General features: G+C 39.7%; 1 protein-coding gene across 1 annotated transcript in view; it reads right to left on the reverse strand.

Annotated features, from left to right (window-relative positions):
• NPSR1 (neuropeptide S receptor 1) overlaps window positions 1–24270 on the reverse strand; it is a 58103-nt gene that overhangs the window by 27217 nt on the left and 6616 nt on the right. Inside the window, exon 2 of the mRNA XM_051611042.1 lies at window positions 17779–17911. Within this exon, the coding sequence (XP_051467002.1) occupies window positions 17779–17911 (133 nt within the window). The remainder of the gene's footprint in view (window positions 1–17778; window positions 17912–24270) is intronic.

Below are 24270 nucleotides of genomic sequence, written 5' to 3' on the forward strand. Positions count from 1 at the left end.
TGAGTATGGCACCCACCAAAACAGGGACAGGACAAATGGAACCTCCCCAGTGCATCAAATGCAATAGAAAGTGAGCTGGCTTATAACAACAGTACATCCCCATCAGTGGTGGTTTGTCTGTGAGCAAGGGTGAAGAGCTGATTGGAGAATTGTTTTCTTGTAAAACCAGGATGTATTATTAAACAGTCAGGAAAGTAAAGGCAAATTTCCATTCACACATCCCCTTCATTAGACCTCTGCCAATACTGTGGTTTGGGATTAGCAGTTCCTCTTAGTGGGGACATGTGGTGGCAGATGAAGTTGATAATTCTGAATGTTAGGGCAAAGTTCCTACTTCCTGTCTTGTGTTCCTTACATGTAGATGAGTGCATGGTCTGCTAAATCAAACATTTTGTTGTATGCAGCTACTCAGTGGAAAGAAAAGAATTTTTTTTAAGCAGACCATATAGAATTAGCTGAATATAGTTTCACACTGGGGTTGAAAGGGTGAACAGAGGGTTTCAGCATCTGTTTACACAACAGGTAATGGCAAACCTGTGAAAACCATAGTTAAGATTCCTGTGTAGTTGCTTTGTGTGCTTGTTGGTTCCAAAACAGGAATCAAGCTTCTCTAGGTATATGAGCATATGACTTATGTATGCCAAAGTTAAGCACGAACAAGTGTTCACTCCTTATTATTTAACTGTTGTGAAAAGATATTTCAAATGCAACTCATTACTTAAACTCCCCTTCTCTCCTTCAGGCAGAGCAGAACAAGTAGAGAGAAAAAAAAGCAGTGGGGGAAAAATCCTGCATAGGGGAGGCTGCCCTCAGTTAGTGTAAATGCAGGAGATAAGCTCCTGTGGATCAGCTTCTCTTACTTAGGCACTAATAAACAAGAACATGCCTCCCCAAAGGACACAGAAATCTCACCATTTGTAACTCAGTCTCTCTTCATTAGTTTCAAGTGGTGCTGTGTCTCTAACATTTTTAAGAAAAAAAATGTATCTTCTAAGATAGCAAGTACCAAACAAGTCTATTTTAATTCTGTCCTTCCCCAACCTCTTGTACACAGATTCTTTCATTATTTCCTCGGAATCCTCCTTACTGGTCAGTTTTGGTAACTCTTTACCTCAGGTATTTTAAGGATGGCATGTTCATATCTTAGCCACAACACCAGCTGTATGATTATTCTCACCTAAAAATGCGGACTATCCTGGGATAGTTTTCTGTTGGTGTAATTCAGGCATTCTGATCATTATAGTCACCGAATACCCACACTTCTTACAATTCTGTCTTAGTAGGCTCAGATATTGTTGATGTAGATACTTTAAGTAGGAATTGGAAGAATAAAGCCTTCTTTTCTCTCTTGTGGCAAACTGTAAACAAAGATTCCCATGGTGCTCTAGCAGTGATGTTGCAAGCTGCAGCTCAATTTTTGTCCAACTGGCAAGTACAGACAGTAGAACAATGTTCATTCCTATTTTTATACCTGCTTTGTCTCCCCTTGTGTTTGCTGATAGCATGAACTAAAGTATACTGGTATGATTTGCTGGAGAATTGCCTTGTAAAATCATCATGTGGAAAAGGTAGCACATGCAAATGCATACCGAGCTGCTTTTCATTATTAAATATACTGCAATGCCAGAACAGGCTGAATATTTCACTACATGGGGTCTGGATCTCAGTCCTATAATTGGGCTGAACTTGGTCAAAATGGACTCCAAAGTATTTGGTCTTATTAGAACAACTAAGTCTCTGTAGCACCATATGTGGTATCTTTGACCTGAATTCCATAAAGCCTGTGAGAGCTTCGTAACCATTTGTTAAACAGCTAGGTAATGGAGTTAAAGGAAGTGACTCTCCACAGAAAACATGTAAAACACTTCACTGTTAGTAATACAGATCAGCAGGTGAGGAAGTACTGCATGAAAATGCTGGGTGTTTTGTCCTACAGCCCTTTGGAAAGTTGGGAAAAAGTGTTTTGTTATTGGTGGCAACAACCAATCTAACTCAAGATAATAAGAAATATCACTGCTTTAATATGCAGGAAGGGAACAGAAAAAATCCCTACCTTCTTAACATAGCTTGTTGTTTCCAATGCTTTTTAGTGCATGTAAAGGCTCTTTCCAGCAGAATTTCCGTTCAGTTGCAATTAGAAATACTGCAGTACAAATGATGCACTGCAAGGTGTTAATGATGGATTAGTACATGTAATGCCAGAAGTTTAAAGTCATGTCTTTTAACTGGAGCTAATGAGATCCTAGATGATTATTCTGAGTGAAGCATGGTCATTATGGCCATACTGCTGGTGGCACCATGCTTGTGTAATCCAGCGTTTATCACCAGTATACAAAAAGGTCAGGCAGAAAACTTCTCATATCCACCTACTTTTAACAAGAAACATCAAAGGTCTCGTGTGATGTAACTGTAAAATAAGTGTCCCCTATGTCAGACAACAATCCTGCCTGTACTTTCAGCAGGGAATCAAACAGGAATCCATATAATTCAAAGGTAACGTTTTCCAAGCAATTCAGAAAGACATCCACTTCCCTTCCTTAATGCTGAAATGTTGGACCCAAAGGATTTCATAGCTTGGCTGCCAGCATCTTTTAAAAATAAAAACAAACATGGCACAACTGTCATTAGGATTTGAATGTCTGAAACAGGCTTAAGGTAGGAAAACCATAATCAGTCCTTCAGGACTACAAAACAATTCTGTAGCTGTCAAAACAAGAATTAAGACTTTCTATAAACTGGCATAAATTGGCACAGCAAAAGCTGCCTTCTCCCAACATAAAAAAATACATAGTTCAGTCTGTTGGCTGTTGAGTGTATCTACAAAGCATATTCAGGGCCACCACTGGGACATGGGAAAGGTTATCAAAATATCAGCCATCCTAATGTCTGCTTTTGCTTTGGGCCCCCAAAGAAAACCCTGAGTTCACCTCTTGCCCTCATGTCTCTTCATCCTCCAAGTGTGATAGGAATATAAACCCAACTGTTCTTCTTGCACTCTGCCTTGTTCAAAAAATGGGTTGCTTTGTAGAAAGTTATTTGTGTATGAAAAGATACTCTAAACAGGACCGACCTTTTGCTAGCCTGACTAAGAGATGATGCTGTTCTGTTTTCCGAAGGTAGGTTACTAATGTAAATATAAATAAAGGATGTGTTAATGCCACCCATGACAGCATGTTTGTGGGCTGAGGCTCATCATGGACCTGGTGCATCAGATGTTTGTTGGTGTGGCCAAGCCAGACCTCTCTGACAGCACTGGATCTGCACACCCTTCCCCTGGGATCCCAAGGAGTTCAAGCTCAGGCTGACAGGAGATCGCAAAGAGCCTGTGAGATCTGTGGGGAGCTTTGCTAAAATGAGCCAAAGTTTCCCAAGTTTCCCAGGAGTGTCAAGGCTTTGGATGAGACGTGATTTTTGGTTCAAAGGCTAAGCCAACCAGCTGCTGTGTCAAGGTTGCAAAAGCCCAAAACTGAAACCACGGCATGCTAAAATCATAAACAAAATTAGTTTTTTCAAAATGTCTGGCTTTTCTTCTTGATCAAAAAGGTCTGGGTAGCTTGGAGATGAACATCAAGAAAGTTGAATTTCCCCCGCAGATAATTCAGTGAGGCTGATTTATGTAAATAGTTTAAACAATTCTCATTTAATAACTAAAATCAATTTACTTGTGGCTTTTTCACATCCTCTCAGTCAGCATTCTAGCAAAGTTCTTCTGAAACTGGAATGTTTTCCAAAATACTGAATGTATATGAACTTTCATATTTATTTATAATCCATACCAAAAATGTAACTCTGTGGGAAAATCTTCATGCAGATCCAAGTGTCTTTCTCCACTTCTGGAGCAATGACTAATCAACCAAGAAGAGATGTGAATACTTTTAGCAACCTCCTTGGAGAAACAGCAAACATAAGCTACAGACTGTATATAGCCAGCAATCTGATGAATTTCTAACATCACCATCTTTTCAAGAATGTTTTCTGCAAAGTATAAAAAATGCATTGTGGAAACATTATTTGCTGAAAAAACAATGCTAACCTGCCAAAACACTTATTTGAAAAAGTATTTGATATATTAATGAGCAGGTGCTTAAGGATCTGGAAATATGATTCAAGATGTGCAACACTACCTTGCAATAATATTGGCCATTGGCTTGTGACATTTCTGGATGATCAGATTAGTCCAGAGCAAGAGCAAAATATTTTGTTTGTGACACTATCTGCACACAAAGAGGTCCAGTAGAAGAACCCAACAACTTTTCCATTTCTAGATCGTTTCAAATTTACATTGACAGTGTAACCATGCAAGCCAAGACCAGAGTTATTTAAAAGCATAACTGTGAGGGGTGTGGTTTTGGAAGCCTTGCTTTCTTTTTCTGATGGATTCTGGTGCATCAATTTCTTCCAGTCTATTTATATTAGCTGGGTAGAGCATTAACAGAAATGCAGTTGTGTATTGTAATTTCACTTTGATGACAGCAATTGTCTTTCTTGTGTTTCCTAAGCAGCCTTCTAGAAAATACGGCAGTAACAGTGTGGGCTGTGGATGTTGAACTGCTTGCAAACCACTCAGGCAGCTCATAAAAACATTATTAAAAGGCAAATGCCCTTTATGCTTGTAACTTCTGAACTATGCAAGCTGAAGTGCTTTTATACTTCTAATGCATTGTAGTATATTGGGATATTACTCTGTTAGAGCTAGTGCCATGGCTTTCCAGCTGACAGTTTTTGCTCTCCTGTCAGTCACCAGTTTGATTTGCTTCTGACTCTCCCTCCAGTTCAAGAAGATGGGTGCCTGAGCATGGTTTGCCCGGGGAGCTTGATGACAGGCAGGTGGCACGTATGTTATTCCTGGATATAAGAAGAATCCTTTTTAGAGTGTGCTGAAGCATCTCCCTGGTACCCATGAGTGTTATCCTCCCAAATCATGGGGAGCTTTGGAAATGCTCAGTCCTGCAGCTGTGCTCTGGCTCACCTGCTAATGTGAATCTCTCCCCAAAAGTGAGTTTCTGGAAGTGCTGTGAAAGCCATGGAGGGAAACAGTGCTTTATGTGCCCAAGTACTGTGAGCACTTTGTTCAGTAAAATAACAATGGAGCTATTTTAAAGACATCCTTGATATTCACTGAAGAAGAGGTGTATTGCTGTCATTTCTGGATGCATTAAACACCCATCATCCACTCTCCTGAGACCATCCCTTGCTCAGCAACATCCTTGAATGTAATGTTCAGACACGTGAGTTTACTCTTTTACCTAAAAATCTGAGAGTTTATCTGAGGATATTCTTTCTTTCAAAATCAGACCCTGTGCAGGAGGCCTGCAGCTTTCCCCAGGCAGAGGAGAGCAATGATACTTGCTGTTGTGTTTAGCAGCTAAACGAGTATTGCCACTCCTCAAAGCATGCTGGGGACTCTTTGCATCATGGCAGCTGCCCTGGGTTCAGTGTGATCTTTTTCCCATTGTAGATTTTGTATGCTGTAAAGGGTGCTCTAATTCTCTTCATCTTTTATCTATCGTGCCTATTTCTGCTGTAAACTATGCATTAATTTTATACTGTCTGCAGGGTCCAGGTTTTGTAGCCTAAGAAGTCTTTCTGTGAATTGCAGTTATAAAGGATGCAGAATATCTTGGAATATCTAAGACCTTCCCACAGACAACAGGCAGCAATCCAGCCAGTATCAAATTGTCAAGATATTTATTTTTTCAGTTGAATTATCAGATATCACTGGAAAGACAACTCCCTCACAAGCTCTACGGAATTATCATGTTTACTATGCCTTCAGTTGTTTTTCTGGACTGAGTATTAACATATCAGTAACTCTAGCAATCCCATAACACATTAGAAAACCAGTGTTTCTACAATCTCTATCTCTGTAGCATGGGAAAGCCAGTTTCTAAGGTGGCTTTCCATCCCTCCCACATGTGGCAACAGTTCCTGGTTTTCTTCCTGCCTATGTGAGCTGGAAATTGAAAATAGAAATAAATTATTCAGTTCAAGATTAGAAAATATCCATCCATAGAACAACACTATCTTAAAACATAGAGGTGTGCTACTCATCTCCACAGTTAAGGCTATACTAAAAATCCAGTAGATAAAAAGCTGTAGTAGCACATCCAGTGGATGCAATCTGATTTTTGCTGTTAACATTACTTCTTCAGTTCATAAATGACTTCATAAAAATACACCCACACACATAAAATACTGATTTTGGTCAGGTTTTTTTGTTGTTTGTTTTTTTGTGGTTTGCTTTTGTTTGTTTGTTTGTGGGTTCTTAGTTGTTTGGGTTGGTTTGGTTTGGGTTGGGTTTTTTGGTGTTGTTTTTATTTTTCTGCTTGGTTGTGTTTTTTTTTTGTTGTTTTGGCTTTGTTTGGTTTGTCTTTTTTTTTTGTTGTTGCTGTTGGTTTTGGGTTTTAATAGTTACAATTCTTCTCTTTCTGTCATTTTTCTTCCAATTCCTTCAGCTTCAAAGCAAATTGTTCCCTTGTGCTGAAAACCCCCTGTTCCCCACTTGTAGTCTGCAGGCTTCTGCCATGCATGGATACTATTTTATCTATCCTTGTCTTTTCCTAGTTTACAATGAAACTATAAACATCTTGCAAGAAAATTTGCCTCTATTAATTATCAGTAACCTCTCAGTCTAAGAAATTAACACGATCAACCCACCACTTCTGCTTTTCCTTGTTCCTTAAGAAGGTGCAAAAATCTGACTTGGAAGTGAAAGTTCTGGGGATTTGTCCACATGTAATTTTCATTCTATTTTGACCATTCCTGTTCTAGTTAGGTAGGTTTTCATCCTTCTCTCTTTCTTGCTACTGCCTGCCTAACTGAATAGAAGTGGAGAAATATATGACTTACCTGATGGTAAGATAACTGCTGTGCAAAGGTTCTACTTTAAGGTTAATCATGCAGCTGCAGTGTTACTGCACAGGTTTTGCATAACATTTGTCTTTTAAGCTACACTTTCTTTCCAGACCCCACTTGAATAAATTGTCTTTTGGGCAGAGCCAGAAAATCTTGGAAAATTCCAGATGGCTGTTTAGAAACAGAGCAGAGCACAAAAGAAATAATAATGCATTTTCCATCAGAGAACATGTTGATATGCCTTGCTGTGCTGAAAAATAAGTAAATAAATACGTACTGAGAAATACTTTATCTGTAAAACTTTGCATTTGCAGGTGGGTTTTGAGTGAGAGCCTTCTAAGGTCTGATTAAAAAGGTGGAATCCTAGTTGTCAAAGATGAATAGTAATCCTGACATATTTGGTGATGTACAAACATTAAAGGGATTTATATAGTCAAGATTAGGGATCTAAATTAGGAATTGAATCCATCTGTACAAGTCAGGGAAACTTACAGGCAGCTTAGAGTGTTTTCCCCTATTGGCTAGAAATGGAGCACAGGGAGAGTGACTTCTTATCTTGCATACCTACAGTGAGGAGCCTAAAATAGATGGCATGAATAATCCCTAAAATGAATACCAGTGTGCAAGAACACAGTCATGAAGCTTAATCCAATTATCTCTATGACAGTCATGTCCCATTCTGCTTTCCAGGACTGATGTGAAGCCATATGCTTTCTTTAGACTTACTGCCCACATGGCAAGAAGCTAACAGGGCATTTTCCCTCTGCCCTCCCTGCTAATAATGATGCTGTATAATGCAAAAGATGAAATGCCCTGAGTAACAGTAACTTCCGCAGGTGAAGAGGGTGACAGGTTAAAATCTCTTTGGCTCAGAGATCTGCAACTAGAAGTTGTCATCAAAGTACTCAACCACCTAGCTATAAGAGAAAGAAGGTGTCTGAAGATATTTGCCTAATTCACATTTCACTAGGCTAACTAGAAAATTTGCTAAGACTAGAATTCTGTTCTTTTTGCGTGGTCACTCTTACATATGTGCCCAGACCACACTGTATTTTTGTCTCACAGCCCTTAAAAAGTGCTTTAGTTGGCCAGGCAAACCTTTATACTTCCCACACAATCCTACTGGTATCAGCAAAGCTGTGGTGGCTCAGTAATTTAGCTTCACAGTGCAGTTCTGGGCACAGGATTGGAATTACATTGAAAGTGGAAGAGGGGAAAAAAGCTACTAGTTAAATCTGGCTGAAAGGAAATGCTTTTATTTTAATCACAGAGATGTCTAGTCAGGAAAGGCATTTGTATGCAAGGATCTGAAATAATGGCAGGTCCTTTAAAAATAATAGAAATTGTAAATGTGGGTCTCCCATGTAGAGATCCATGGGTGGGGAAATGGAATCAAGTCCAGACTGTGTGTGTCTATTGAAAGGAGAAGATGATGCCTTTGAATACAAATAGAGCATCTAAGGTCCATTCATCATTTTTCAGTCCTTTAAAAATGGCTTATTACCATGGAAAAACAAACAGAGTAACTAATTCCATCTTAGTTTAAAACTGTATGATCTGGGGTGAATTTCAGAAGATAGGATTCTCATAAGATGTTCCACTAGTATTATTCTTTCCATTGTGTGAGTGTCCAGGGGCCCAAGCCTTAGGGATGGCATTCAAAGGCACTCCTGAGTGATTTTGGAACAGCAATCTGGTGCTTGGTTGTGATTTTAAATGTGCATGTACACTACAAAGGAACAAGGACTGTGTATTGTATTGAATATGCATGAGTGTACTGAAGCTAGTTTTTCTCTGCTTTAGAAGAGGAGGATTTTTGAACTAAAGTCTATGAAGTCCCTAAAGGTTATACAAGGAAAGACTCAAATTCTTTGTACAGGAATCTACACGTCTACTGAAAATATGCTAGGGCTCCACAAAATAAAACCATAGAAACATAGAATCATAGGTTGTGTGGGGTTGGAAGGGACCTTTCACTGTCATCTCGTCCAGCCTGCCCTGCAGTGCACAGGGACCTTTTTAGCTAAGATCAGGTTGCTCAGAGCCTTGTCAAGCCTGACCTTCAGGGATGGGACCTCCACCACACCTCTGGGTAACCAGTGTTTCACCACCCTCATTGTAAAGAACTTCTTCCTAATATCCAATCTAAATCTACCCTGTTTTAGTTTAAGACCATTGTCCCTCATTGCTACACACCCTTGTGAACAGTCCTTCCTCTGCTTTTCTATAGCCCCATTCATGTACTGGAAGGCCTCTATAAGGCCTCCCCGGACCCTTCTCTCCAGGCTGAACAATCCCAGCTCTCTCAGCCTGTCTTTGTAGGAGAGGAGCTCCAGCCCTCTGATCATTTTTGCATCCCGTCTCTGGATTCGTTCCAACAGGTCCATGTCCATCTTGTGCTGGGGGCTCCAGAGCTGGATGCAGTATTCCAGGTAGGGTGTGACCAGAGCGGAGCAGAAGGACAGAATCACTTCTCTTGACCTGCTGGCCACACTTCTTTTGATGTAGCCCAGGATGTGATTTGCTCTCTGGGCTGTCAGTGCACATTGTTTGCTCATGTCCAACTTCTCATCCAGCAGTACCCCAAATCCCTTTCTGCAGGGCTGCTCTCTATCACATCATCCCCTTTGCTGGCTTGAGAGTGTTACAGTGACTGAGATGCCTATGAAATGAGGGCATTCCATCTTTGTAGCTAAATTCTGCCAGGAGGTTCTGTGCAATGTGAAAACAAACCACATCACCATATCCTACTCTGAAATTGGTACCGGAGCTATTGGCAAGCTGGTAGATTGTGTCTGCTGTTTTGCAGCTGCAGAGGTGATACAGCTTATATCACTAGACACTTTCAAAATCCCACTCTGAGTACCTATGGATGCTGAACACACAAACTGTCCCTTTCTGGAACAATTCATTACAGTATTTAGATGTTGTACACTGAGTAAATAGGAAAGAAGATATTTTTTCATGAGTTCTCCTTGCCCGTGGAGATCTCAGCTCTACACTTGGAGCTATGCTGCAGAGTGGCTTGTGCTAGCTGTAAGGGATCTGAGGCCACTGGTCAGTGACAACAGGCTGAAAAATGCAGTTTTAAGGATGTCTGCCTAGTGGGTTGTGATTGCATTAATTACAAACCATGAATCATGGAGGTCTTGTTCCTGCATTTGTAAGATTAAAGTAGGCTATATATATAACAATCATTACAGGGTATTTAAGTGGATGACCATTCTTGCTTCCAGTAGCAAATCTGGAGAGCTCATTACCTTTTATATTTCCACTAATGGGGGGGATATTGCATTCTGCTGTTACAGATGCACCACTTCAGCATTTTTGCTTTTGTGCTAGTACTGTTTCCTGCTGCAGTGAGCTACAATGGATGGAGGGACAGCAAACAGAATATTGTGTCCAGCCCTGGGTCTGCTGGTGAGCTCTTAAGAAGTTATCTAATAATATGTGAACCTTAGGCAAAATACAGAGTCCACAAGCCTTGGTCCCGGCTGTTTAAAACCACTTTGATTTCAGAATAAGTAGTTGTAAGCAAATCTACAGCTCATTTCAATGCTGTTGGAGTGCCCCAACTCTATAAGAGCTGCATTGAGATCAGCTCCATCACTTTCTTTGTCTTTCCTAGCATACATCCTTGTCTCCAGTTCTCTTGCCCAAGTATGTAGAAAGCAAAGGCAAAAGCAATCCAACTGCCTTAGGCCAGAGGATTACTGCCAGTCCTCTAAGGCAAACTTTTTTCTTAGAGCCCCAGCCTTTTGGTAGCTTAACTTTACCTTTTCAAGGAGAGTTCATTTTGCACCAAAAGCAGTTTCCTCACAAGGAAGTTGTCTAAGTAGACCAAATATTTGTCTGCTAGTCCCCATTTCACTTTTCTTCCTAGACTACTAGGCTGGATTGGAGCAACATATTTTCAGGATGCCAAGTCCTCTGTGTCAGACCCCTAGTTTTGTGATTTCACCACTAAAACATTCAATCTGTTTTGCTTTCCATGACCATTTTCCATTGGATGTATGACCAAACACTGTAAAACAGAGGTCCTGATACCCCCAAAGAGACTATGTCTCCTCCTTTGCATAAAGCTTCTTTCTGTGGCTCAGTTTTTATGCTAACGCTCACTCTCGGTTTTCCGCCTAAATTTTGAAGATATTTCACTTTTTACCCCATCTCTTTCAGGCTTGATTTTGGAGAAAATGCATTTTTAGAGGGACAGTGTATTGGACATTTTCTATTTTCACAGGAAAGATTGTGTCTTGTGTTGAGTAACCATATATGCAGAGAAGAATGATTATATATACACATACAGAAATATTCCTGGCTATTCACACAAGAAATCTAAGTGTAGAGCAAAACATGATTCATAATATCAAATTGGAATTGTGTAGTGTCAGTGTCCAAGTTATTTATTGCAGTCTAGGATGCTATGACTCATCCTCAAATCTGAGTAAATGTTCAAAGGATAATTTCTGCTAGGTGAAATTAAATAGTCAGAAATGGCAATGGATATAAAATCTAGTTTGCCATGTGCTGCCACTGGGCATTGCAGGCAGTGACCACATTCATCTTATCCTGCATAATGTCTTGGTTTTGGAGGGGTACACTAACAAATACCTAACTTGAAGTGTTGTTTTCCAGTTAGTAAATTTGTCTTCTTGTCAGAATTAGGATTGAAAATGATTGTTTCTTTGTCAGGCAACTAATGCAGTCATGCAATGAATTTTCCTATTCACTCCTGGTCCAGAGAATTCAAGATAGTTTTCATGTGATGCACTGAATAAATAATGTTAATACCCCTGTGTTTACACCCAGAGACCATTTTTGCTCCTTGTAAATTGATTTTCATTTATTCTGTGAATACAAAATTAACAGTTGTACTGAGTGTCATAGTTTCTCTAGCCTGCAGAGGAAAGGTGGATAGAATCTGTCTCTTTCCCTGTTTTTCAAGTTGTGGGTACACTCACTCAGGTGATTTGCAGAATTGCTGGACTTCCAGCTAGGTGTGCAGGAATCAGGCTGCTTCCAAAATTGGGGGATTTAGATGCCATTGGGCACTCCAGCAAATTTCAGTGTCTATTAACAAATGCCACTCTTCCTTCCAAATTTTGACATTTCCTTTTCAGTAGTGATGGGAATATGTAGTATAGAAAACAGATGATTCATTAGTAGAGACTCTTTCCTTACCAGAAATTAATTACACTTCCAAGAGTTTTAAGGACATAATGAACACAAGAAATGCAGATATCTTTCTTTTGATTTTTTGATTTTATCAATGAGCTATGTGGTACAATTGTAATTTCCTGTCTTCTTTTCTGCAGGTGGGATACTGACACTTCTCCCTTTCCCTCAGCCTTTTTTTTTCTTTTTTTCCCCACCTATTAGCAGAAAATAGAGGAGTGGAAAGGGGAGAAAGCCATGGGTTTCTGGAAGTGTTGTAATAAACTCTATTTAAGTTCAGCATTCTGCATTAGGTTTCTGTGTATTGGATGGACAATCATGTAAATCAGATGGTGGGTTCCAGCCAGGGCTCAGCTGCAAGGTATAAGTTTTCCAGTATAACTGGGAACTCTGTGGGCTCTTCAGCTGCCCACAATCCACCTCCAATAAGGTGGCTTGCAGAGTTAAATACTAATTGGCTCTATGCAATTAACTTCCAGTGCTCATATCGGTGATGTCTAAGGTACTTATGAAACTGATGAATTCGTACGTACGATTTCTCTGAAGTGCAGAAATATTACAAGTACCATTTTGCAGATGAAAAGCTGGAAAAGAGACAATTATCTGTTAATATTGTTCTAAATGTTCATTTTGGTAATGGTGTTATTATATTAAGCTTTTCTACAGATCAGGGAGTAACAAGCCATCTTCATTCCTTCAAGTCACCTACACAAGAAAGAAAAATACTGAAGAACAGGTGCAGTCCATGCAAGCAGTCAGTGCTGTAGTGGTTTGGTTGTAAGCAAACATTTTTTAAAAAAAGATAAATGGAAGGACAACTTCATATTTGGCTGTTGCAGTAGTAGAGTTAGATGCACCTATTTAGTGCATTTACTAAATTAGTTGGAAGACTCTGCCTTTAGTCATCTTAACCAAAGCCATCTGAAAAATTTCTGGCCATTTGGTTTTAGCCCCACAACCAGGCTCTCTCTGGGCAGAAGCAGCACAGAAAATAAACACTCCTTGCTTTAGCAGGGTCCATTTTCACCTATGTGCTCACATAACCCTCTTGTAGCAATTTTTCGCTATATTGTCTTTTTACTAAACACTGAATAAAATAAGGCCAGTTGCTTAAGGACCAAGGCCTCCTGTGGTCCAGCTTTCTGGGAGAAGCAGGAGATGGCACTAATATAAAGGGACATTTTAAAAAATACCTCCTTGTCTTTTAAACGTCTTTCTCAAGTAATTCATTAGGATTTGGTATTTATATCACAATACAAATTGTAGCTATTTTCATAGGTCATCTTTTGTTTTTCTGTTTATATGTAAGCTATCATAGAATTTAGCTGACACTCTTTATTTTCTCTCTTCATAGTCTGTCAGCCTACGTCTTAAAATTGGGCATGTAGTGCCTACATGTATTTCTACCCCTGACAACTGACAAGATCTAACATGGTTCTTAAGATAGTGATTCCTGCTAGAAAGAGAAACTTGCAGAGCTAATGATCATGCCATGTCTAGCTCCAGCTTTCCAGTTTTTAATGTTGGAGGAAAACCCCTCAATACACTATGCAGTTTTGGTCATTAAAAGGAACTTAAATATGTCCCTCTGTCACCAGTAGTTGAAGGTGGATGAAGAACAATGAGAAGTGAAATACTTTTCAGCAGAGGTTTTTTTAATGTATTGCTCGATTGGTTTTAGAACTGGTCAAATAATAACTGTATTTATTGAATGGACTATTTAGCCAATAAATTATACTCCTTGTCAAATGCTACTCAAATAATTTTTTATATATGTTCACATCCACTGCTTCTACATTTTGAGAGCAGAGTTAATGAAGGCCTTCATTTGGTAGAAGTGGGTAAAGTGAGCTAAATGGATATAAATGTGTAGGCAAACCATATTTTCTGAAAACAACCATATTTCACTTGAAAATTTCCAGCATGACTTAGCCCCTGTGAACTCACCCATCTGTCAGACCCCAGTCTTTGATCCTGAACCACTCGGTAAATTCAGTCAGGGGCAAAGATCTTAAAGACACTAAGACTCCGCAACTTAAGCAAAATGGCACCAAGTAGGGGGACATGTGAGAGGTTTCCTGCCAGAAGAGATAGCTATGTCATGAGCATAACTTGTGCTAAACTCAGAAGAAATCTATTTGGGGAAAAAATGTTTAGACATACCCTTTTCACAGGGTAATCTTCAGAGCGTAGAATTTCCGAGAAACTGAATTGCCTTGGAGATACAAATCTATAGGGAACCTAGCTTTAGTTTCAGTCTTCACACACAAGCTTTTTTCTAAGGAAAACATTTTTACAAAAAAAAGGGAACATGCTCAAAAGCAAACTGAACACAAGGCAAACATAGCATTGTTCCTCGTTATTAAATTAGCTGATGCTGAGTGATTAGTACTGTTGTTCGACTCAGTTGTTAACTCTTAGCTGATTTCCTAGTGCTTAATTCCCAGATAATTTCAAAGAGATTTATGCATGAACTGGGAGTTAAACGTAGGCTTAAATGCAGAACTGACAAGGGCATTGTATAGACATATATTTAATATGAAATATTCTGAATCCTGCTTCAGCAATATCTTTAAGCATGCTGAGTTGAAGAGATTACTCACATTCCTACAGATTCCTGTAGCCCTGAGGACCACATGGAATTATGGTGTAGTAAGGGATCAGTACAAGGCTCATCTCTGAATTTGCTGAGTGGATTGAACCGCTGAATTCTGGCAGTTGAAAGAAGCCTCAATCAGTTAGTTACTTCTCTTCTGCATCTGGCTTGGCAACCAGTCAAGGAGAACAACAGTGCTCATTTCCTATTCATGTATTATGCACAATTTGCTTTGAATACCTTGTTTATTCTACTACGAGGGCTATTTTTTCCTTTCACTTCCCTACTACCTTAGTGGGAAGATGTGAGAATTGAGGACACTACTCAACTATTGAGTCACAGATCAATAGACAAAAAAGTTTTTTAACTGTTTTAAAATGCCTGCAGTGATAAAGCCATATACATTACTCTTTCCTCTGCCACAGGGGTAGAAACAATAAATATTTTAACAATCCAAAAATAGATGGAAATAGAAATATTGACTAAGCAGAAACAGTTTCCCAGGAGATTAGGCTTTAGGTGGTAGGATTTAAATATGCCTGGCACGTCAAAGCAATGTGACAAGCCAGTGTTTTCATAATGTTCTGCATCTACCTCATAACTTGTTGTGAAAGGATAATGACTGTTGCCAGCTTGCTTTGTTGTGAGTTGTTTTGTTTTGTTGTTTGGTTGTTTGTTTGTTTTTGTTGTTGTTTGTTTGTTTTTAATGTTTTTGAAGATAAGAAAGTGAAATGGCTCTATTTCAGGAATTAAGTAACTTCTTTCTGCCAAAATACTGACAGGAACTCTTGGTGCAGGAAGATAAATTAGAATTCTGATTCCTGCCTCACAAAAAAATAAGTCAACATTGTTTGAAAGGAGCCTTGCTGTGCAAGCTGTTGTTACTACTTTTGACATTGCAGATGTGAATGTCAAGTGAGTTTTCTATGTGAATTTCTGTACTATGAAATGGAACAGACTGTTGAACTCAGACACTTTGAAGCTCTGATTTCAAAAGTTAGGGATGATTTTAGGGAAGGGGAGGTCAGAAGAATCTGCAAGTGGAACATTCGGCCCTCAGTCAATGTCAGCTGTACAGCACTACTTGCAGCCCATGTTTAGTGGGATATTTGCCTCATTGTCTTTGCCACTTATTATTCCAGGTTCCCTGAAACTGCACTTGCAATGTCTTCCTTTCATGTAGATGGAACTTGAACCTCTACTGAGTTGCCATCTGTCCACCTCCATTTGAATCCAAAAAAGTCAGCCTTTTCTATGGGTCCAAAATGGCAAATCTCCCACCCAGGCCCTTACCAAGAGCAGCAACAGCAGTTGCTTCCTCCTAGCACATCTCATGTGTCCAGCCTTGTCTTGAGCTACCCTGGTCCAGATGCTTCTGTCTTCTTCTTGCATTATTCTTTTGACCTTGACACCCATGTCCTCATGCTGGTTGTTTACCTGCTGCAGCAAATACATATGTTTTCTTCTAGGATAAGACCCTTGTCGTCTGGTGAAGCTCTTTTAGGACTCATCTTCTATTACTGGTGTCTTCTACGCTGGTATTTGTATTACCTTCACCTTTGCTCTGGCAGCAAGCCCAGCCCTTATGCCCTCTGCACCAGACAGACAAGAAGGGTCTTTTTCCACCCTCTTGTCTTCCAAAATCCTTCTGATAACAGTTGCCCCCAGTACTCTACTGACTGATGATGGTAGGTAGAAAATGGACAATGTCCATCTGGGGCTTCAATTGCTCCTCTGCTCTTTGCCCATGCCACTGTTTGGGTGCCTACTTTTCATCATCTTCTGTAAATACATCTGGGACTGTAAACTCTTTGAGCAGAAACTGGCTATTCTGAAACTCCTGAACACTAATGTTTGATCCGTGATTGATGTTTTCAAACTGTGCTGTGAGGCTGTATCAACACTTCTTACCTGATGGAAAACACCTCTGACACACAAAGGAAGTGACATGAAAGTCACGACCAAGAAAAGAGGTGAAACCATTTATTGCAGACGACCCACAGACAAATAGGAAAACCAGCCATCAACACTTCAGAAGAGGAGGCACAGCATACCTTCACCTTCTCACCTTGCCATAATTCTTACATCACCTCTAGTTATGGGCCAGTCCCTTTGCATCAGTTTGCACACCTTGGTCAAACCGTTTCAACTGAGAGCAGTTCTTCAAACAGGACAACCTCCTTGGCAGATGTGATTAAGACCATGAGCAGGAGTTCATTTACTTGCAAAGACTGCATGTTAGAAATTACAGAGTGTAATCCTTTGCTTTTCCAGTTTAAACAGAGATAAAACAGACATCAAAGAAGGATGCATTAGTGCTGGGAGATCACATATTAAAAAGCCATTTAGTGAAAAAGTGCTGTAATTATTTCCATATCGTACCAAAAAAAAGCAACAGAAATCATATAAATATATTCTATATACACAAACAATACAACACAGCTGTCTTGTAAGCATGGATTAGTAGCAAGACACTGTTATAGAAACAGCACATGTTTTCCCTTGGGAAACTTAAAACCCCACAGATTTAGGCCACAGAGAAACTATGTGCTGCTTATGCTCTTGCTTCCCTTCCAAGTTGCTGAGATTACTGTACATTTTCCATTTTGTTCTAAAACTACAAAGTTCTTGGATGAGCAGCCTTTTTTGCCATTAAAAAAAATATTTAAATGCATCCCTCTCCATATTTACATTTTTATATTTATTTTCCTTAGTTAAATCAGACAACACGAAGTTATTTTCACTCTTCAGTGCAAGAGTGTAATTGATGGAGCAATGCCCTTATGAAGTACTGCAGAAAGAGGTTTAGTAGAAAAACATGAGAGATTCATCTTAAGCTAGTTTAATTTAAACAGTTCCATGGCAACATCTGGGGACATAACTTGTGGGAAATGCAGATGCAAGTTCAGAATGAAAGATTCAGTGAAACCAATGCGTTGCAGCTGCTGCGTCTGACAGAGATGCTGCTACATCTAGCAACATCATCTTGGATCAGAGGCAGACTGAGCCCTAAGATAAGCAGTCATCCATCTGTCTCATGGCAAGCTGCACCTGGACAGTAGGTGGGAACTGAATTCTTCACCACTCAACTTGCGTTTTCTGATTTAAATAGTGATCAGTGTTCAGATGCCCTTTCCCCTCCCATACACTACCTGTGATTGCCAACTGTGTAACAAAGAAGGTCATTCGAGATTTCCGCTTCCTCCTCCAGGTAGAGAAGAGCACAATGGCGTTTCCAGCAATGGTGACAATAAAGAGGATCCAAAGAGTCACCAGCTGCTCTGTCTGCATCGGAGAGAAAGAAAAAAAACACGTTGGTAAGCAGGTGGGTAGAGACTTGGGTTAAGCCAGTCAGTAATCCTATGACAAATGAGATGAAAATTGAAAAAAGGAGAGAAACGTGATTTTTGCCAATTGATTTCTAATTATTTAATCTAAAAGATGATCTTTCAGGAAATACTTAACACGCATCACTGCTGGTGATGTTCATTCCAGTTTGATTTGCAGTAGCTGTGTATTACTTACATCTTCATAAAATCACTAGCAGTGTCTGTGTTTGGCCTTTAAAGCTACAGTGAAATTTTCCTCAGTTTTCTTGTGTTGCTCCAGCAAGCTGTGAAATAACCAGCTGCCTCCCTTTGCAAGGGATATTGATGGATGGGTTTCTTTGGAGAAATGTGGGAAATAAATACTTCTCTCCTTCCCAGATCCAGTGAAGTCTGGCAAGCCCTATGAAATTCAGACATCCACTCCATGATCTAAATGTGCACCAAAACTGAAAAGAAAGCGTGACCCACTCTACGGAAAAGTGAAATTGTGATACGCGATGACAAAACGTCCCCTAGTGGTTGTGTCCACAAAGAAAAGAAAGCAACAAGTTATTCCGGCTCAGAGCATCGGGATCCTCTGGTTGCAAGAACACGAGCGTAACTATCCACGCTTGCTTGTTTTGTGAGTGCATGCCCAATCTTCTGTCTTTTTTGGACTACTAAACCAGCACATTTGGTCCTCTCCGGATGCAGAATAGTTATTTTTCAGTGGCCACGTGTAGGTTTCCAGCTTCCGTCTGGGGTGTGAAGTTTATATTTTCTCCATAGCAGCCAGCCATTTCTGAGCCTGTGAAACACTGAGTCTGGTGAGCATGGGGTCATCTTGGAGAAAATATTCTGCATTTCTGCAAAATTCCCACTTATAAAGACCTGTCTTGTGTAAAGCTGGATGTAATGGCCCAGAGAAAGATGGTTCTGCTGCTCTTCTGCAAAGACAAGAGAGGGGATTTTTTTCACAGTGACAGCTGGGTTTGAAGTGCATAGAGCTGGGGAGCTCAGGACAAAAAAAAAAAACCACCTGTTGTATTCAGCAGCAATAATACACACACTATTATTAGATTCAGAGAAAAAAGACATACACAACGTAGTTGAATTAGTAGTTATAAAGCTAAGCTAAATATCCATAAGGCACCCCTTTCCCAGAACCTGCTGCTCCTGAGCAGACACCTGCCTTTAATGTTTGAGGAGCAAACAGTCCATAGAAATGAAATACAAAAAGCTTTTGGCCCCCTGTTCCTGGAAACGAATCTGTAATGTGGAAGCTGGTGGAAAATAAAGAAGACAGGTAAGGGCCACATTTGAAGAGAATTCCAGCTGATGGCCCTACAGAACTGGCCCCAAGGCACTGTCTTGAGCAGGTGTGGGGAAGGAGGCTTTCAGTGAGACCTGTGCCTACCTGACTGGGCTGATGATGGAGGAGGAAGGGAGAGCACTCATTAAAAGCATTTGGCAGTCACTAATCCTTCAAAAATTCCCTTCAAAATGTGTGACAGAAACATGGTGGAACTATATTTTCTATGAGGATGCTTTTCTTTGTATAGGAATTGGAAGGAAGTGTCTTTTTGGAAAGTAATTAAAATTTTAAAAAGGTAGGATTTCATACCATTTTTGTCCTTTAAATCAGTGGGCTCTCCTCAGGGTTTGGTTTTCAGTAGCAGTATCTCAGAGATGAGTCCCCAGTCATCTCACCTATCTTGGAACGGCCTGTCTCCACTGACTGTAGAGTGACCTAGATATGACAAGTTGTGTGGGCTGGATGCTTAGCTTTTAGACCAAAAAACCTCCACCCCTTTTAGGTGTCTGCAAATCTCTTTAATTTCTCAGAAAAAAAAAAAAATAAAAAAAAAATACCATCTAAATGTGTGACAGAGACATGGTAGAACTAATTTTTTATGGAAATGCTTTGCTTTGTACAAGAATTGGAAAGAAGTGTCTTTTTTGGAAGGTAATTGAAATCTAAAAAGGTAAGATTTCACATCACTTTTTGTCCTTGAAAGCAGTGGGTTTTCCACAGAGTCTAGTTTTTCTTTTCCATTCCAGAAAACGTCTTTCACACATGAAGAAAACTGAAGAACAAGGCTTGTTTTCATTTTCTCTGGTATAAAATCAGGAGAGCATTGTCTTGAAAGAAACGCTGTATCCCTATGTTATACCCATATAGGTACAAACAGAAGAAGGATCTGACACTCATTCATATGATTCCAACAGAAGAAATAGCTATGGAGCAACAGAGACTGTGCTAGAGGGGTATTTCCTCACCACAGGGGAGCAGTGTATATGGACAGATTAAATCTCGTCCTGCCAAGCTAAAAAAACAGTGCTTAACAGATAAGCAATTTTAGGCTAAACCTCTATGGAAATATACAATTAAACCAGACTACAAAGATAACATAACAGTTGCAAAAGCTGAAAAAGGAGAGGTAAGTTTGAAAGGCCACAGGTAAAGGAATAAAGACAAAGTTTCTATTAATCTCTTTGTGGCAGCTGCCATTCAGAGAGAAGAGAACAAGATTTCCCTCTTGGGGATTAAGGAGCTATAACAATAAGCACCTTAAATCACTGCAACCTCTCTCATTCTGTGTTAGCTTGCAGAAGGAAAACTTCTGTGGTTACTAATGGGACACTCACAGTGATAACGGCATTCATGGAGGCTAGGATTAGAATTCAAAATTATCCTGATGAATTGGAAATACACATTGGAAAAAGCTCAAGATGCTGTTCAACAAAGGAGAGGAGCAGGATGCTCCAGGGCAGTGGGTGTAATCACACTGGTTGCCTTCAGAACACCCCTATGCATGCATGTAAAGTGCCCCACAAGTGGAACAAGGTTTAATAATGTCACCCTTGCATGAAAGTGACAACCGCCATTGTGGGATCTACACTAGTCTCATATACCTCTGCTCTAAACCTTCCACTGCACCCAGCAGCTGTACTATGCCCTCTCCTAGGTGCCCATGCTTCAAAAGAGATGTGGAACAATGATTTGACAGCAATCTAGAGGATATAGCCATGTGAAAAGACTGAATTAATTAAGTTTCTTAAGCTAGCAAAAAGCAGACTGCATGAAAATATGAACATAGCCTTGAAGACGTAAAAAAGACTGATGTAAAAAAAAGGAAAGGAACAATCTCTTATTCAGATCCACTGTAGACTGGCCAAAAATCAGTGAACCAAAACTATAGCACAGAATTCATATTTATAATTTTAAAAAATTGACTGAAACTTATACCATAAATACAGACACTGATTGAATTGGCAAAACCTCCATCCGTGAAGGTCTTAAAAATAGCTATTAGATTAAACAGATAGCTGATTGATGCTTGAACTTCACCCCAGCTGCATCTTCTATAATTTTGTTTTATTCATGCCCTTAAGGTTGCTTAGACATAGAGGTACTTCATTTCATGTCTTCTTTGTTCATTAAGCAAAAATCCTCTTTTTGTAACAACTCTTAGCAAGGTGATTTATAAAAAACCCCAATGTTTAATAATGTTTCACAGACAGCAGAGACAGTTTGGATAAAAAGAAAGATAATAACATCCAAACCCCTGTGTAGAAGCTTTTGGCAAGGGCTGCTTTTGTGATAGGCATTGCTACCTGCATTACACGAGAATGCCATGAGACAGATTAGTGTCATATAGCAGTTCTTTTAGATTGGAGAAACTAAAGATGCTGGTGACTTAATTAAGGTCACAGAACAAATAAAAGTTAAGAGGATTTCCTTGGCTTGACTACAGCCATTGCCTGTGCTGCTATTCCACAACACTGCTGTGTTTGGAGCATGGAAGTGCTTGACATCTGGAGCACATATTCATGTTTTGCTAATTTGCTTTAACATTAAAACCAGCTTTAGTCAATTAAGCAGGCCTCTTCATGGGTGAAACGTGAGCCAGAAATACTGTCTGAAGACTGTGTGCATTTTCCTTTGCTTGTAGAAGAGGGTTGTTATTTAGTTTCTCTGCGTTCATATGTTGTGAGAAGCCTACCAAGAGGTGTATTCTGCTGCATATTTGAGACGAAGATCATCCCTGCAAGCAGCTTTAATCAAGACCACAGTTAAAGCCTTTCAGAGCCATTGGGAGACATTCTGGTGTCATGATGCTATCCCTCCTTCCAGTTCTCCCCAGTCAGCTTCTTTGCTCACTCACTTCTCAGGATTTGTATCCTCTCTGTCAGAGGGCACCAGATGTGGCTGTGGGATATATCTGATAGCCCATCCCAATGGAGCTCCTGATGCTCATTTTTGAGGTGCAGAAGCCTTTTGCCTGATAGCAGAGCAGTTGTCTAATAGAGGGAGAGGTTGAACTAGCAATGGACTAAGCAAATTTGTACTTGAATGGGAGCTCAGCGTGGAACAGTTGTGTTCTAGCTGCTGAGGCTGCTTGAGAAACAGCCTGAAAAGAATAGGTTGCCAGGTAAGAAATGAGCAAATAAACAGAAAAAGAGAGGGAGAGTCACTCTGTTCCTGATGTGACTGGTGGTTTCAGTGTGAAGAAAGGAGGCCTAAAGTGAATTCATGTCCTTGCTGACTTGTGTCTTCCTGCTCCATGCCCTTGGTCACCCAGGTGAAGAAGAGGCACTGATGCCTCCTCATATCACAGGTGATGTCTAAAGTTTCTGAACAGCTTCTTGTGCGTTGATTAAATTCTGAGAATATGCAAATTGTCTTAATGCCTGCTTTTTGTGTGTTTTTAAAATCATGTTTCCAGTGTAGCCTATTGTAGCAGCTGAGATTGTAGAAGAGATAGAATCATGAAGCAAGCCAAACACTTTTGTAAGGATATTCTTCTTAACATATAAAAAGAGCACATAAATCTTCTTCCTAGACTAGGGAGCTGTCATGCTCACAGTCAGGTTCACCCTGATAGATAGTATTCATTATGCTTTCTTAAAGGAGGAAAAAAAAAAAAAAAGAGAAACATCTTTTCTCACTCTCTCGAATAATCACTTTAATTGCAGTCTATGCAATAAAATGGAGGAGTCTTGAACTCTCAATACATAAAATGTTAAGGACAGATTTGCCATTTTAACAACCTCTATTTAGGATGGAACAAACAAACAAACTAAACACCAAAAAAAACCCCTCACACCAGGAGGTTTAGTTTTCCTGAGGCAGACTGTTACCATGCAGCTTGACTGACTGCAGTCAGGGATTCCTAGTCAGTCTAAGGCCAATTGCACTTTGGACTGCAACACTGAAAGAAATCAAGGAAAGATATGCTTAAACATCATTTAATTAAGGAGTCTTAAAGGTACTGGCACAACCTCTGATATAAGTCTTAAATTTTTAAAAAGTAAATGAAGAAAGCAGAAGTAAATAAAGTCTCTTGAGTCTTATACTGTCAGATTCCTCCACAGCAAAAACCCTAAAGGAGCCTTCTGGGGTCAGCTGCCTACAATCATCTAATGGGAGGGTGAAGAGAAAACAGAGCCAGGTTCTTCTCACAAGTGGAAAATGAATGCACAAGAGGCCATGAGAAAGAATTGTAACACAGGATGTTTTGATTAGATATTAGGAAAAAAATGTTCATCATGAGGGGGGGGTCAAACACTGGTATGAAAGCCCAGAGAGGCTGTGGGATCTCCATCCTTAGATATATTAAAAACTTGAGTGGACTCTGCCCTGAGCAATGTGGCATAGTTTGAATTTGCTTTCAAGTGGTTGGCACACGTCACCTCCAGAAGTCCTGAGTCATTATGAGCACATAAGTATGCATAATACCTATTTTCTTAGGGAATGTGCATAAAACTAAAAGGTGTTTATACAGATGTAATCCTATGAACTCTTTGCACAAGTTTGTATATTATTTATTGTATCATAGAAACACGAACAACTCCCAAATATGTGGGAACCTTTACATAAATTAAATTTCACCCTGCAATTAAAGAATATGGGTGAGTACACTGCTGGCATGGAAGTAACAGAAACCTTAGGAAAAAGAACTTTAAATGTTTAAGGTGGCATTTGTCTTATGCTTACATGGAAGCCTGAGATGAAGAATTTCTGCCAGGGGGTGACCAGCTTAAAAAATTAACTGTAAGAAGTGTGATGCCACTAAAAAGATCATGACTGGTATTATTTTTACTAGCTACAAAATAAGGTTTCTTTAATATAGAAAAAAAAGAATTAACTTGGTTAAAGTGTCAAATAGAAACATTAATATTTCTTCTGGTGTGGAAAGTCTCAACATAAGTTGGGTTGTGAAAAAAACCACAACCAACCACAACAGAAAACTGCTTGAAGATAAGCTGCAGGTGCATTACACAGACTTTAGCTGGAGATAGCTGTTCTGACTGTCAAGAGGGAACGAAGTA

Source organism: Apus apus, chromosome 2, assembly GCF_020740795.1.
Source record: "Apus apus isolate bApuApu2 chromosome 2, bApuApu2.pri.cur, whole genome shotgun sequence".
Lineage (NCBI taxonomy): Eukaryota > Metazoa > Chordata > Aves > Apodiformes > Apodidae > Apus > Apus apus.